This window comes from Salvelinus namaycush, chromosome 16 (assembly GCF_016432855.1).
Source record: "Salvelinus namaycush isolate Seneca chromosome 16, SaNama_1.0, whole genome shotgun sequence".
Taxonomy (NCBI): domain Eukaryota; kingdom Metazoa; phylum Chordata; class Actinopteri; order Salmoniformes; family Salmonidae; genus Salvelinus; species Salvelinus namaycush.
In genome coordinates, this window is record NC_052322.1 from 25,681,810 (window position 1) to 25,697,247 (window position 15,438).

Sequence of the window (15,438 nt, forward strand, 5' to 3'; positions counted from 1 at the left end):
TGAACTTTTTTTATTCCCCAAAGGAACACGTATGGTGTTCGGTTCAACCACATACATTTAACAGTGAAGAAAAAAAAACGAGCAGCTCAGTTCTGTTTTGATGTAGTCGTCTTTATTGATCAGTTGGTAGTTTTTATACATTCTCCCCCTCCCCCCATATTTAATCAGCCATTGATTTAATTTAAAACAGAAGGTCTATGTCATAGTCTGTATTGTTCAACTAAAAAAAGATTTGCACGAACTAGTATCAACCAGGACTGAATATAATCATAATCTACACACATTGGTATGCGATGTTAGGTGCTCCTGCTGCCATTAAACTAAGCTTTCTCAAGGAAACATATTTTTTATGCTAATATAGGCTAGCATACATAGTCAGTTAATGACTTCTTAATACCTGCCAAGTCAGTGCTACAAATCATTGAGAAATTGTCATTTCTCATATGGATCCCACCAATAGGAAGTGATTTCAGTTTTCTAGTTCTCTCCACAAAGAGTAATTATAATATGTTAGTCGGAAATAGAACAAACGTCAACGTGCACAGCATTTACATTGTTTGCCTGTCGACCATGGACGTGCAATGTGAAAGAGAAACAACTAGAAAGTCCTTCTCACTCAAAATGCTAGTAGCACTACACAAAGTAGTCTATCAATAGTTTATGTACACTTGTGCTTTTAATGAAAATACTTCAATGAAGTATACTAAAATACCTAAACTAAGAGAGGAACATTTACACTATCTCAGTAAAACAAGGCAGGAATCTGTAGGCAATATTTTACTACCTATCTGTTTTTTACTGTCAGGGAGAAGAAAAACAAAAGTGGTGTGATGTATCAACCGACCTTCCCGCCCTGGGATATACCGCATGAAGATTTAAATGAATAGCCCATTTCTATATTTCATAATATACATTTTAAACATACAGTGCAAAATTGACTATAGCATGTTACATACTTCTGCTACCGCCTAAAGAGATTCTAGAATTAGGGGAATTTATGTCAGAAGAGGCTGACAATGCTTTGCTAATCTCTACAAATTACAGTTTATTAATGATTATGTTAACTCGTGATTAGAAATCTCACTGTCGTTTTCCTACACAGGGCAGGAAATTGTAAAAAATTATGACTAATTACTCACTCAACTTGGGGTGTAACTTGGGGTGTCTTTACACACCAGATATAATCAGTTCTTCAATGTACTTTTCTTCCCCAAGCCTGACTCTCACACCATCTCTTCTCCCTCTGCCACAGCCTCATCTTGCCCCTCCGGCTGGGAGTCAGCTTGGGCCACCACCTCTCCCCCCTCCTCCTCCTCGGCCTCACGGGTGTGGAAGACGAGCTCCCCTCCCTGGATGACCTGCTCGGAGATGGGTTGCCAGGTTGTGGTAACAACTTCCCCCACGGCGGTGGCTCCTGCAGCAGCAGCGTACTGCTGGTAGAAGTCCGAGTCAGCCTGGAACATGACCAGAGCCTGGGCTGTGTGGATTCGCACGTGTTGGGCCAGTGAACTGGCATCCAGGAACTTGTCACCGCACGAGTCGCACGCATACAGGATCTGAGTGTTGGGGTCTGGGAAGGACAGAGAAGACTGATGGTGAGGATGTACAGTATGTGTATAAGGAAGTATAATCTATAGTCCCAGACTTTATTGTGTGTTATCCTCGATGATTTTATTCATGTGCATGAATGGCTTTTTAAGTTTTATGTGTGCTTGTTTTTTTTTTAAATGGTCGAATTAATAAACTAAAAAAATACTGATATTACATTCCGTGTTATCCAAGTGATGAATAGTAATAGCTGATCAAAGCTGTGTTGGCCAGTCTCACCTGCTTCCTGCACCTTCTCCACAGCCTTGGTGATCTCTGCTTTTAGAGCCTCCGTCTCATCTGCTGAGACCGGTGAAGCCACAGGCACCACTGGAAACAGACAGAATCCATAGAAACGTTCACAACAGGAGAATTTTCTTCATTATTCCGAGTCCATTTCTTTCTTACTCTCACACAGCCACATTCCTTTAATCTCATTCCTATTACAGTCACATCCATTGCATACCACCATTCTCCTCCCCCTATCTGAACTTCATTACCCAGCATGCTATTGGTCTGACCTGTCAGCTGGGCCACAGCGCTGCCAGCCAGGGCCTCTGTCGCCAGGGTGACGATGTCCTCAGTGGTGACGGTGACGATGTTGATCTCGTTGTCGTCCATCTCCGAGGCCGACCCACCGTGAAACTCATCACCCCCGTCGTCGCTGTCGCCCCCGGTAACCACCAGGCGCTTCATCCCAGCCTTACCCTGGTGGACGGTCTTGACGTGGGAGCGCAGGTTGTCAACGCGGTTGAACCCGCGGCCGCACTTGTCACACAGGAAGGGCTTCTCTCCTAGGGGATGGTGGGATGAAAAAATGACTTGAAGGGTGAATGTAGACTAATGTTATACCTCAGGGTAAGGAGGTTGGAGGGACACTAAAGACAGAGGGGATATAATGTACCCAGATACCCAACATCTTTGTTTTCTTCACTGGTAATATATATATACCTATATTCCATTATTATTATTATTTTTTTACATATTATATACTATTTTTTGACTATCCATTAACCTAATGTAGAGAAGCAGACATAGAAAGACGCCTGAGCAGAGTCCCAAATTCAGTTTTTCAGGGAAAACGGAAGTTAGGTTGAAAATAATGTTTCCCTGAAAACCAGAAAAAAATCGGCTTTCTGTCAACGTCGCTAAGGGTGACTATACATTAATATCCACTACTCCCAGGGAACCTCACTTTCTGCTCACTCACAATGGTACTTCCTACCTGTGTGAATGATGATATGCTTGGAGAGATCCCCAACGTTGACAAACGCCTTGTTGCAGATGTGACACTTGTGTGGCCGGATGTTATCATGGTGACGGATGTGATTGGCCAGCTGACTGGACTGGACAAACCTGAAGTCGGAGAGAGGACATAAACGGCTCTGTTATATCAATAGGATCATACTGTGTGTGTGTCTGTTTACCTTTTGCCACAGCGGTCGCAGACATAGGGCTTCTCTCCGGTGTGCTGGCGGACATGAGCGATGAGTGAACTGGCCTGGGTGAACCCCTTCCCACAGATCAGACACAGACATGGCTTCTCCCCTACAGGAGACACACACATACTACAGTTACATTACAGTCTCTAACCTATGATGAACTGCACAGGCATTTCCTGTTATTTTTGCACATGTTTATGTTACACACATGTTAAGACTACACAGTACAAAGCAAGAGGTAAATGTGAACAGTCATATAAATCAATTTCTAGGACTGTTACCTGTGTGTATGCGCTCATGTCTCTGTAGCGCCCCGGGGTCGGAGAAAGCTCTCTGGCAGTGCATACAGATATAGGGCTTCTCCCCACTGTGAACACGCAGGTGTCTCTTCAAATTCCCTGGGAAACAAAACTACAGTTATATACCAATACAAAGACCAGAGACTAGTTATATATATCAACACAGAGAGAGACCAGGGCCTGTGTTCATAAAGTGTGTAAAAGTAAGAGTGCTGATCTAGGATCAGGTCCTCCCATGTAATCTTATTCATTAGAATCAGTGTTGCCTTTTAGATCATAATTAATAAGATTACATGGACAGTGAGGGCCTGATCCTAGATCAGAACTCCCACTCTCTGAGACGCTTAATGACTAAAAGCCCAGAAGTCTGGTGTTACCTGAGGTGGTGAACTGTTTGCCACACTCTTTACACTTCAGAGGGCCGTCTGTGATGTGGATCTTCAGGTGAGCCTTTAGATTCCCAGTCTGTCCAAACAGAGGAATAGCCAGGTTAGAGTACAGTTCAACATTTCAATCCAAGGATAGAGAGAAACTATATACAGGGTTGTACAAAAACACTACAACATCTATCAGTGTAGTCGTGTTTTAGTAGTGGTCCTAACCTGGTTGAACCGCTTGTCGCAGTGCGGACACCTGTGGCCCTTGTCGGCATCATGTGTCTCCAGGTGGCGCATTTTGGCAGTGGGGTCGGAGAAGGCCCGGTCGCAGTAGTCGCAGTGGTACGGCTTCTCGCCGCTGTGCACCAGCATGTGGCGCTTCAGGTTGCCAGACGTGGTGAAGAGCTTGCCGCAGTCCCTGCAACTGTATCGGGCCTCGCCCGTGTGACGCTTCCGGTGCAAGTTGAGCAGGCTGATCTGCCGGTAGCTCTTCCCACATGAGGAGCAGCAGTAAGGTTTCAGGGGGCTACGGAGAGAGAGACATAAGATATATTTAAGTAAGATATAGCTACTTATATTTACTTATACTTACTCAGGTGTTGAGAGGTTCGAGAGGATGTTGATGTAATGAAACTCAGATTTTTATGACTGTCTTGATTTTAATTCACTATCAATTTGATCATCGTTATTATCAACAAGTTACAAGGGGATGTGTTGCACAAATCGCCTCGTTCATACAAAGTCTTGTTTTTGAACATTAAGAGAGGGTAGATCTCTTCAAGCAAATCTAAAATAAGAAAGTAAACCAATCAGATCTGCAAAGAGAACATCAACAAGGCCCCAGAAATAGGACAACGGGAATGGTTTGTCAATATGCCCAAGAGAAAGACAGGTGATGCGCTTGATACGAACCTGTGTGTTTTCTCGTGAGCCTTGCAGGCAGCCGGGTCTGAGAAGGCCTTGTGGCAGTCACGGCAGCTGAAAGGTTTCTCTCCTGTGTGAATGCGAATGTGTCTCTTGAAGTTCCCCGTGTGGGTGAACTTCTTTCCACAGTCCTAGAAAATACATGGCACGTAAGTTAAAAATGCGCAACCCCCAATTACATGAGTGTAAATGCAATATCCTCTATTTGATAGGAAAACATACAAACACAGTTTAAAACAATAAGTCCTCTAATAGGGAATGGATCATGAGAAAACATTCAAGCTGATAATTTCCATGTTTAATCACAGTGTGCAAAGTAACCACACACATAAACAAGCACACGGTTCTCACCTCACACTTGTGAGTCACAGAGCCGTAGGACCGTGACTCGGTGCGGTCGGTGACAGCACCCAACCGTAGCTGCTTCCTCTCCTCTCCGCTCTCCGTCCCCTGGCCATCTTCTCCCTCATCTCCTTCATCCTCCTGCTCGTCTACTTCTTCACCACCTCCCTCCTCTTCCTCCTCCTCCTCCATCTCACCCTCCTCCACCTCTTTTTTCTCTTCATTTACTGTCTTTGGTGCGCTACTCCCCTCATTGGAGTCATTATCTATGAATAGGAATTGCATAACCATCAGACACTGCGGCCCACTGCAGTCAAATATTTAGAAAATATAGCCTTCCATCTTCCCTTCCTTGAAGTATTCACTGATCCGACATGATTGGATAGGAGAAAGCAAGGTAGCTTTAACCTATCCAGTCATGGCAGATCTGTAATTACTTCTAGGAAGATCAGTCAATCTGTTTGTTTACCCTGTGAGAGGTTGCGTCGAGGAGCTCTCCTTGTCCTTCTTCTCCTGGTGCTCATGTAAGACCTACCGGCTGCAGACTTGAATGGCAACTCTGTAAGTACAAAATAAATCTTCATCAGCACAGCAATATCAAACATACAGACCATCAATGAAAAGTATGAAGACAAATTATTCACATACTGGGCGTGTAGTCCGCATCCGAGGGGTCATCCTGAAACTCAGGCACATCTTTGGCGGCGCTCTCCACCTCCTCACTTTCAGCTGCAGCTTTTCTCTGTGTGGCGTGGGTGGAGGTTTTGGGGGGTCTTCCTCTCCCCGGGGCCTGTTTGTCTGGGGTCTTTCTGGAAATCTGCCCATCGTCAGGGGTGGTCTCCTTCAGGTCCTCCTGACCGCCCTTTGGCCCTTCATCCTCTGCTGAGGGGTTTGGGATTTCCTCGTCATGTGACCTTGTCTCTGACGGCTCCTTCTCCGTGTTTTGCTCTCCTTCCTCAATCTTGTCTTTATGGTTTGGAAGAAATGATGGGTGAGAACAATATTAACCAGAAAATGTCAATTTCCTGAAGAAAATCAGTGTGCTTGCTTCAGCTGCCCCAAAAGAAAGTACTGATAACATTAGTGGTCTTGTTAAAGCGAGCATGCTAATGACTGTGTACTAATAACCACTGTTTGTGAACTGATCTGTACTGTACTCACGGTCAATTAAGTCTTGTGTTGTCTGGGATGATGTGGAGACTGCCAGAGACTGGTAGGCAGAACAGGCATTGACTATCTCCTGCATCTGCAGGAACGTGGCCACCGCCACCACATCCTCCACATTCTGAGGACTCAGACTCAGCTTGGCCGTGTACATGAACTCAAGGACTTGGCCCAGACCTGTAGAATACACAGGGATGGATCCATGAGCCATGCTGTGACTGAGGCAGATAACCTAAGCATGATGTTGAACATGGTCTTGGATATTAGGGTAAAGCAATAATTCAGTGTTTTCCCTCCATATATTTCTGTCTTAGGTAGGAAATACCATAAGTCGTAATAGTGTTATCATTTTCGAACAAGGCTTTTAAGGGCAACAGCAGACATCCACTTATTGCAGACATCCTAACTCATCAACCAGGGAAAGGCTTATGTACCTGCTGCGTTGCTAATATCCAGGTGCACCACATCCTTCTGGTCCAGGAAGAGGGTGCGGAAGTAGGCGCTGCAGGCAGCCAACACAGCCTTGTGGGCCTTGAAGTCCTCCCCGTCCACCACGAAGGTACAGTCACAAAGCAGGCCCAGCTGACGCTGGTGATTGAGCTGTTCCAAAACCTTGCCACTGTGCCAGGGAAAGTCCATCCTGGAGAGTGGGCGCCTTGGGAAGCTATTGACACAGTGGATAGAGTTACAGTTTATTGGACTTAGTCAAGCAGGTGAGGCAACACATTACCACTGTCAAACTAACCTACATGTCTGGAAAGGGGATTCGTTATTGCTATTTTATTGTGTTACTATTTTGTTTTTATCTATTTGTTAATTTTCTTACTTTTTAACTGTATAGTTGGGAAAGGGTTTGTAAGTTAGTATTTCACGGTAAAGTCTACACTTGTTGTATTCAGCACATGTGACAAATACAATTTGATTTGATTCTCACTTAAAACATGACTAATAATTATGATACAATCACACACGGTTGGTTTATTTCTCAGTGCATTTATCATATGTAATTTAATAATTTGACATTTCCTGACAATTAAATAATTGGGGGCTCACAAGATATAGAGCCCCACAGTGGAGGTTTCATAATACCCATAAAACCTAGCGGTCAAACAGGGAAACAGTTCCAATTGTATTTCCGCCTTAAATTTTTCCCATAAGGGACTTCAGAAACACTTAAAATAGGGGCGTAGGCTTACCCTGGCGTGATGTATTGATAACCATGTAAATCTCTCTGTAAATCTCTCTCGGACAAGGTGACTCTTATCAATATATTAATCTCTATTTACTCTCAGATTCAAAAATGCTAATTAACATCAAAGTAGACATCATCTCTAGCTGACACCTTTGCTAACAGGTATTGTGTCAATTTAAAACTTGCACAAGACCATTCACAGAATTGTCAAGTCAATTTTTTTTGCCAATTTATTGATGACTAAATTTAGCTAACATTCGATAGTTAATCCAGAGATTCTTACCTTTGCCTTGATTTGGTAGTCTCGTCCAGATCATCATGGCATTTGTAGTTTTTTATGATAGCCCCATTAGCAGATAATAAGCATTTATTTTTTGGGGTGGTGAATATATTTATAAAAGGCACCTTAGAGAGATTTCCACAGTTATCAACACGTCACGCTTGGGTAAGCCTACACAAATCACAGCTCTTATTTGAAATGTTTCTAAAATCCACTATGGGGACAAATAAATGGTGGGAAAACGATTGGAACCATTTCCCTGTTTGACTGCTAGGTTTTATGGGTATTATGACTCATTCTGTGGTACTCTATGGTGTTGTTGTTTTATAGAAATTATAGCACTGCAATATTAAACTTATCAAAAGAAGCCAGAGTTGGCCTATATCGACAATTGAATGTTTAAAAGTCCTAGCTTAACCATCGATGCGACAGACTTTACACCAATGGTGCGCAAATCATTTGTCATTTAAGGAATTTCATTAATTTATTTTTTGACGATGCAGAAGATTGATTACGAATCCTATATCCTTCTACCCTCGCTATCCGGGATTAATTTAGCGTGTCTAGACATGCATGTTTTGGACAAACAAGATGGCGTTTGGCTATAGAGAGGCCTTTCTTTCTGCTAGTCCTTAGAGCCTCGTTCTGTACTTTAAGCATACGCCATCTTTCAAAAGCATTGCATTAAAATTACCTCTCGAGAATCGCAGAGTTCTCCACTCCAAACGCTTGTTATGTTGTTGTTTCGTAATATTTTCCCACAATCTGTTGAATTCGTTCAATCGAGTTTTTCGGTGATCGATCTAGCCCCACAGACTCGATTCACCACCATCTTCCACTCTCTGATCGATTGATAGTGGCCGGGTGGATAGTTTACATAATGCGCACGCGCAGTTTTATTTCTGAGCGTGGAATGGTGTTAAAAATGGCCATGTGATGGCGCACTAAACCTGATCGTATTCAAGATGGTTCTCACAGTAATAATTTATTTCACTACTACGTTGTGCCCAAACTTGTATATGTTCTTTTAATACTCAATAATAACATGCTAAAAACAATGGACATCTTAGGTGTAAATGTTTGAAAGTGGTAAGATAATTGAAATTTAGCTATGGCCATTCTGTGTGGTGTGCACTTTTTCTTTTTTCTGACACTGGCCTAGGTCTTCTGAGCCATGAATAGACAAACATGAAACATCATACATTGATGCACACAAACGTTTATATTCTCTAAATGAAAAATCAATCAACTACTTTATTCACACAACTATTACAATGTACAATGGTAGCAGTATCTGTAGAGTTCAGTAGAAGAAGCAATAATTAGTTGATGGATGGATGGATGGATGTGTGTGTGCAGGCTCGTGGAAAGGGCTGGAGCAGAATAGGTGGAATGGTATCAAATACATCAAACACATGGTTTGATGCCATTCCATTCACACAGCTCCAGCCGTTATTATGAGCCATCCTCCCCCCAGCATTCTCCATTGTGTGTGTGTGTGTGTGTGTGTGTGTGTGTGTGTGTGTGTGTGTGTGTGTGTGTGTGTGTGTGTGTGTGTGTGTGTGTGTGTGTGTGTGTGTGTGTGTGTGTGTGTGTGTGTGTGTGTGTGTGTGTGGAGGTGATGTGTGATAACTGGGAAAACACAAGAACAAATTAGGCTAACTGTTGTCAATCCAAGGCAGCTATTGGAGGATGTGGTATTTTGAGGAGGTGGTATGGCAGAAGAGGAAGACGTTTAAAAAAACGATCCAGCTTAAAGGGCAGAATGAACATATAATGATAAAGACATGAAATGAGAAAACAGGATATAGCATTACAAAATACAGGCAGTGAGGGAACAGGGGTCATGGCTCATGGGAGAGTCCAGTCTGTCTTCTTAGATCTTGATCTCAGTGCGGAAGGTCTGTGTGAGCTCATGCTTGGATGGGTTTCTACGGGCCTTGACTGTTAGCGTTCCCTCGGTGCCCAATGATGATGTCACAGAGGTGGGGTCCACATCCTCAGGCAGCTGGCACTTGTGGGTGAAAGTGTTCATCACTGTGCCATCCGCTGCCAACTGTTGAAGTGAAGATAGACATGAGAAAATGACCAAGATAAAATTCTCAAAATCACAGAGAATTTAGTTGTCACTAAAAAGAGATATGCCCACCTTTTCTGCATGTACTTCGATCTGGTTGTTGGAGGTGGTGACAATGACGTCCTCTGGAGAGAAGTCTTGGACGTCCACTGTGAACTGGTAGCTGTCTCCCATTGTCTTGATCTTCCCTGCTGTCCCTGTCCGACCTGGAAACACAACCAAGACATATGGTAATGTGCTTACTGAGAGCTATCCATTCTTGACTGGTTGAGTGCAGCCCAATCAGTCTTATCCTTAGATAATAACTAAGATGAGCATTCTTACTTAACCTTAGATGCACCTTAAAAACATTCATATGTTAAATAAATTCACACACAGTCCAAAGGTTTGGCCTGTTTACTGTCTATGCATTAATTATAAAAAAAAGTGTTGTGTTAGAATGTAAATTAGTTAACGTGTGTCCCCAAATTAGAAATGAGCATTTAGCTGTGTGAGCTGCCTGTGTTCCTCTTACTTGTTTGCTTTGGCTACATGATGGCCAGTTTGACAGTGTATGTGTATGCTGGTTGATATGCAACAGTCTGGCCCGTCCTCTCCTAGGCCTCATCCCAGTCATTCTCTGTGTGTGAGGTCACGGCGCTGGCAGTGTGTCCAACATCCCCCCTCCCATCCCGCCCTGTCTTCCCTCCATCGGCAGCCACCTCCTCCTTTTTCCGGAGGCACGGGCATACCAGTCACAGCACCAACATACCCTGCTCTGCCCTACTGCTACTACCCACCAAACAACCCTCCCATTTGCCCTGTGTTGTCCTGTTGAGAAGCTGTCGGGTCAAACACATGGAAGCACATGCGCGCAGAGCCTTAAAGAGAGTTCAGCAGGCAATCTACACACATGAATACACGTGTGTGACACATCTAATACAGCATGAATTATCCACAGACAATTTCATTCAGCAATGGCATTTGATACTATATGTATGGAATAAGTAGAATATTACAACCTAATATATCATGTATAGCTATATATATATGTTATGCTGGTCCACAATTGGGAATTCATGTAAAATCAACTCACTGGGAAATCCCAAGGCATCCGTTCCAGGACGCATGAAAGAGCCAAAGTCCTCTGCAAAGAGCCCCCTGCTCTTCTCCATGTATGGGTTGTTGGAGGATGAGGAGGAAGAAGAGGTCTGCTGGAAGCTGCGCTCCGATCGGTAGGCAGAGGAGTTGGTCACACTCATTGATGGCTGTCTGCCTGAGAGGTGGGAAAAGGATCCGCTTTTTAAAGGGAGAGCGAGAGAAAGGGAAGATATCCTTGTTGTTCAGTCTTTGCCCAGTCCACTCAGTTTACATCAGAGGGAAAGTGGGCAGATCTTCGGGTAGTTCGTAAAATGCTATCTTTACTTTCCCACTGTTTAAAAATGTGTGTCTGTGTCTGTCTTTTGGATAAGTGTGTCGGTTAAGTGTGTCCACGAGCATAGCCAGTCAGTCACACATACAGGCTCTTATATATTTGGATCCAAGCTATGTTTTTTTTTCTGTGTGTGGTGGGGGTCACGTGTGCGTTTCTGAAGGATAACAGTGAGCTATATTTATCATGTGAGGGAGAGAGAGAGCGGGTCTGGGGTCGGAAAAGTTATGGGCGATGAGGGCTTGAGGTTAAGAGAGAGAGAGGGGCTCTGACAAAGAGAGAGAGAGAGAGAGAGAGAGAGACGGTGAGAGGAAGGCAAGAGAAGGGGATGAGTCAACAGTTGCCATTCCAGACACTCAATACCCCAAATAGTTATCTACTTCTTTCCTCTACTCTCCCTCTATTTGTTTTTTTTCTCTGTAAGCATCAGTTTCTCTTTTTTGTCATGATATTTGATCATATTGTAAATCAGTGGTTACATAACATGTGCTCTTGGCCATAAAACTTCTGCTGCCTGCTATTCACACACATATTGGTTACAATTGGTGTTATTATACTTATTTCAAGTAATTACTATTACAAAACTAGTGGTAACTAATTTGAAACAATTAGTACTTGAGGTTCATATCTAAATGAATTAACAACTGTGTATCCGTTTCTAAATATGCTGTTTCTAATGAATTAATAAAGTGCAGCTAACCTGTTGTATTCCTGTCATTTTTTCTTAGTATTTAGGCTACACTGTTCATCTACCCATTTCAATGGGTTGTTTTTTTTACTTCAGAGAAGAGGCAATGTGGAAAGAATGTCCATGAAAACAAAGCCGTTGGTGGAGGACTGATGATTGCACCAGGGATTAGGTGACATTGTTTGGGAGGGCACAGTAGCTATTAATATCTGTAGGAAATTCAGGACATCAATGGAACATTTTCCTGATTGAGTCTTTTTGAGCCACTCGTCAATGTTGATGATGCTTTGCCCGACAAATCAACATTGTCCACTGAAATGGTTGTAAATAACAGTCTGCAATTAATTAACTAATTGACTTACTTTTCTCAGCTTCACTGCTCCTTAATCCATGAGGAGAAGCCCAAAATAATGGATGAATCAAGGGCAATAAAAGTTAAGCTCTGTATGGTCTCTTGCTCTGTCCTTTAAGGTCACGTTGAAGTGACTCCAATTATACAATTTACTGCACAGTGACACTCATATTCCATCCTATCAGTGTAAATGCTAAGTCCACTGCTAATCGTCTAAATCCGGCTCAGCAACTCACCACCTCCCCACAGAGACTGACCATGTCACCAGTCAAGAGACCTGTCTGAGTGGGCTTCTATTCTAGACAGATTAGAGAGTTGGAGAGAGAGGGAGAGGGGAGTGGGGGGGAAAGGGAAAAAGATGAAGGGTGCTGGAGAGGGAGATATTTGGGAAGAGAAACTAACATAGACAGAAAGAGCAGTTTGCCAGAGAAGGAGGGATTGAGAGAAAAAGAGAGAGAGAGGGAGATGGACAGGGAGAGAGAGAGACGGGGAGGGAGAGAGCGAAAGACAGGGAGGGAGGGAGTGTTATCGTTCTCAGCATGTGCTGTTCTGAGGCATTAAGAGAGGGAACGCACATTAAAAGTGAACCTTATACACACAGCCCAGTAACTCATGTGTCTCATCAGTGACATTGAGTCACTTCTGGAGAGGTCACTGACGCCATTAGCTATGACCAGCACAAGGCATGTGTTTTAGATAGTGGGAAATGTGCACAGCAGACAGACACAGACACATAGACCCATAGACATTCTAACACACACACACACACACACACACACACTAATATCATTCCTATTTTTGGGCATGTGGTTGTGTTTGTCTCAGCTGCCATGTATTATATAACGCTCCCATTCTCACTCTCCCACTGTGTGTCTGACTGACTGACTGCCACTGGTCCCGAAAACAGATTAGAGCACTAGAGTTCCAACCAAGATGATTTTGTATGGAAGTTACTTGTAATATCATACAACTTGTAATATCAATTTTCACATTCACTTCATTGTGTTGTTTACATGGAAACCAGTACGGAGTTGAGAAATCAGAATAGGGTGTCATTCACATACGTAGCTGTAAAATAATACTGAATGGGGCTTAAAGTGCAACTGCACTTCCTGATTTGGCCTCATTTTAGATTTGGTTAATTAAGAAATGTACCATGGCATTACGATTGGATCACGTGCAGCTGCACTCTAAATTGATGAATACTTGTGTTCTGCCAGCTGTGGGCATGTGGGCAGGATTGAAACAAACCCAACCTTCATTTAAACAAACCTTCAAAACTCTGTTTTGGATGAGACTGACTTTCCTATTTACACGTTGTAGTCAATTCTGACAGTAGAATAAATGTTTCTGACTTATATTGATGTCACATAGGCTGTTTTCTGAATGAGAAGTTGTTTTTTAGGGGCAGTTGCTCTTTAAGGGAAAGAGGAAGATACAAATTAACTTGTGTGTGTGGTTGCATATGCATCAGACCAATATTTACCTTCACCTTGAGCGGAGGTGGGTTAGGGGAAAAAAATTGTCTGGGAGCCTGAATTAATTCCAGTCACAATTTCAAAGCTGGCTACCAAAAACCAAACCTTTACACAAAGGCTCCCCTATTTCTCATGCACATTATTTCATATTGAAAGTGACTTGTGAGGTCTGAGGGGCTCACAAGTCACCACAGGGATGCTGGCCCATGTTGATTCCACTGCTTCCCACAGTTGTGTCAAGTTGGCTGGACGTCCTTTCGGTGGTGGACCATTCTTGATACACACGGGAAACTGTTGAGTGTGAAAAACCCAGCAGCGTTGCAGTTTTTGACACACTCAACCCGATGCGCCTGGCACCTACTACCATACCCCTTTCAAAGGCACTTAAATATTTTGTCTAGCCCATTCACCCTCTGAATAGTACACATACACATCCATGTCTCAAGGCTTAAAAATCCTTCTTTAACCTGTCTCCTCCCCTTTATCTACACTGATTGACGTGGATTGAACACGTCAATCACCTGGTCAGACAATGTCATGGAAAGAGCAGATTTTCCTAATGTTTTGTATACTTAGTGTATACAGTAAGGCTCCCATTCTCCTTGTCCCACTGTGTGTCTGACTGACTGACTGCCACTGGTCCCGAAACATAGAAGAGAGCAATAGAGCTCCAACCAAGATTATGATTATTTTTTATTTAACCAGGAAGGGCTCATTGAGATTTGAAATCTCTTTTTCAATAGCGTCCTGGTCAAGATAGGCAGCACCAAGTCATTACACAATTACAGACAGACAACATGAAAAACTACAGGTAATCTAGTAAAAAAAACATAGAATTCACAAGAGTATAACAAAATCATAAAACAGCTAATTAAAAACATGTTCACTTCATTGTGGTGTTTCCATGGAGACCAGTATAGAGTTTTTGAGAAATCAGAATGGGGTGTCATTCACATACGTACCGGTAGCTGTAAAATAACACTGACTGCTGAGTGTTCATTGAAAACTAAAGGAAAAGGGTGACTGAAGGGGGCTTAAGGGAAAGAGGAAGAAAAACATTGTGTGTGTGTGTGTCACCTTGGGGGGTGGGGGGGGGGGGGGGGGGGGGGGGTCACCTTGAGCAGAGGTGAGAGAGAGAAAAGAGAAAGAGACATTGGCAGGTTGCTTGAATAAATTCCAGTCACAATTTCAAAGCAGGTGACCAGAAACCAAACCTTTACACGAAGGCTCCTATATTTCTCATGCACATTCTTTCATGTTGAAAGTGACTTGTGACATCTGAGGAGCTTTAAAGCAGCAGTCTTTAATATGCACAAACAAGACACATACAGAAGGTCAACTAAGGTGTTCTGTTTCTATCACCTCTCTCCAGACTCCAACTGTCTCCCATATAACTTCCTTGCTCTACTACTCACATTCTCACCCATGGTAAAGTGAGGGTCATATTGGATGTAACACTTTCTATGCTATGAGACATCTGTCCCCCCCATTTGTTTTTGCACACTGCTGCTACTCGCTGTCTATTATCTATGCATAGTCACTTCACCCCTACCTACATGTACAAATTACCTCGACTAACCTGTACCCCCACACATGACTCGGTACCGGTACCCCCTGCATATAGCCTCGTTATTGTTATTTTATTGTTACTTTAATTTTTTTTAAACTTTAGTTTATTTGGTAAATATTTTCTTAACTCTTCTTGAACTGCACAGTTGGTTAAGGGCTTGTAAGTAAGCATTTCACGGTAAGGTCTACACTTGTGTTCGGCGCATGTGACAAATAAAGTTTGATTTGATTTGATAAGGACTGTGGGCTGTTACAA

At 43.0% G+C, this 15,438-nt stretch overlaps 2 protein-coding genes and 1 long non-coding RNA gene across 4 annotated transcripts; 1 reads left to right on the forward strand and 2 right to left on the reverse strand.

The window, feature by feature from the left end:
- Nucleotides 1-95: 95 nt before the first annotated feature.
- On the reverse strand, nucleotides 96-8,475 carry zbtb17 (zinc finger and BTB domain containing 17). Of its 2 annotated transcripts, none has more exons than XM_039010869.1 (15): nucleotides 8,302-8,475; nucleotides 6,570-6,799; nucleotides 6,133-6,312; nucleotides 5,620-5,937; nucleotides 5,441-5,530; nucleotides 4,981-5,237; nucleotides 4,618-4,760; nucleotides 3,931-4,231; nucleotides 3,706-3,793; nucleotides 3,311-3,427; nucleotides 3,015-3,135; nucleotides 2,813-2,943; nucleotides 2,109-2,381; nucleotides 1,828-1,917; nucleotides 96-1,570 (listed from the first exon to the last, which is right to left on the reverse strand). In XM_039010869.1, exons 2-15 carry the CDS (start codon nucleotides 6,772-6,774, stop codon nucleotides 1,224-1,226), a joined length of 2,661 nt encoding a protein of 886 aa, XP_038866797.1. In that variant the 5' UTR covers nucleotides 6,775-6,799; nucleotides 8,302-8,475; the 3' UTR covers nucleotides 96-1,223. The 2 variants fall into 2 exon arrangements, with proteins under 2 accessions (XP_038866797.1, XP_038866798.1); XM_039010870.1 differs by lacking the exon at nucleotides 8,302-8,475 and adding an exon at nucleotides 7,611-7,878.
- Nucleotides 6,701-11,800, forward strand: LOC120061225. Its single transcript, XR_005478308.1, has 3 exons — nucleotides 6,701-6,848; nucleotides 9,791-9,914; nucleotides 10,285-11,800. It is a non-coding gene; the product is annotated as an uncharacterized LOC120061225 (long non-coding RNA).
- On the reverse strand, nucleotides 9,164-11,184 carry hspb7 (heat shock protein family, member 7 (cardiovascular)). The gene is made up of 3 exons (XM_039010871.1): nucleotides 10,760-11,184; nucleotides 9,757-9,890; nucleotides 9,164-9,663 (listed from the first exon to the last, which is right to left on the reverse strand). Exons 1-3 carry the CDS (start codon nucleotides 10,923-10,925, stop codon nucleotides 9,484-9,486), a joined length of 480 nt encoding a protein of 159 aa, XP_038866799.1. The 5' UTR covers nucleotides 10,926-11,184; the 3' UTR covers nucleotides 9,164-9,483.
- Nucleotides 11,801-15,438: the final 3,638 nt, after the last annotated feature.

What these genes read in the sequence shown, in the direction of transcription:
- zbtb17 (XM_039010869.1), bottom strand. Translation starts at nt 6,774, where the DNA reads ATGGACTTTCCCTGGCACAGTGGCAAGGTTTTGGAACAGCTCAATCAC. An exon ending in GGATATTAGCAACGCAGCAG is followed by an intron (nt 6,313 to 6,569) that starts GTACATAAGCCT and finishes TGTATTCTACAG; the next exon opens with GTCTGGGCCAAGTCCTTGAG. An exon ending in GCGACAAGCGGTTCAACCAG is followed by an intron (nt 3,794 to 3,930) that starts GTTAGGACCACT and finishes CTGTTTGGACAG; the next exon opens with ACTGGGAATCTAAAGGCTCA.
- hspb7 (XM_039010871.1), bottom strand. Translation starts at nt 10,925, where the DNA reads ATGAGTGTGACCAACTCCTCTGCCTACCGATCGGAGCGCAGCTTCCAG. An exon ending in GGATGCCTTGGGATTTCCCA is followed by an intron (nt 9,891 to 10,759) that starts GTGAGTTGATTT and finishes TTGTGTTTCCAG; the next exon opens with GTCGGACAGGGACAGCAGGG. An exon ending in TCGAAGTACATGCAGAAAAG is followed by an intron (nt 9,664 to 9,756) that starts GTGGGCATATCT and finishes TCACTTCAACAG; the next exon opens with TTGGCAGCGGATGGCACAGT.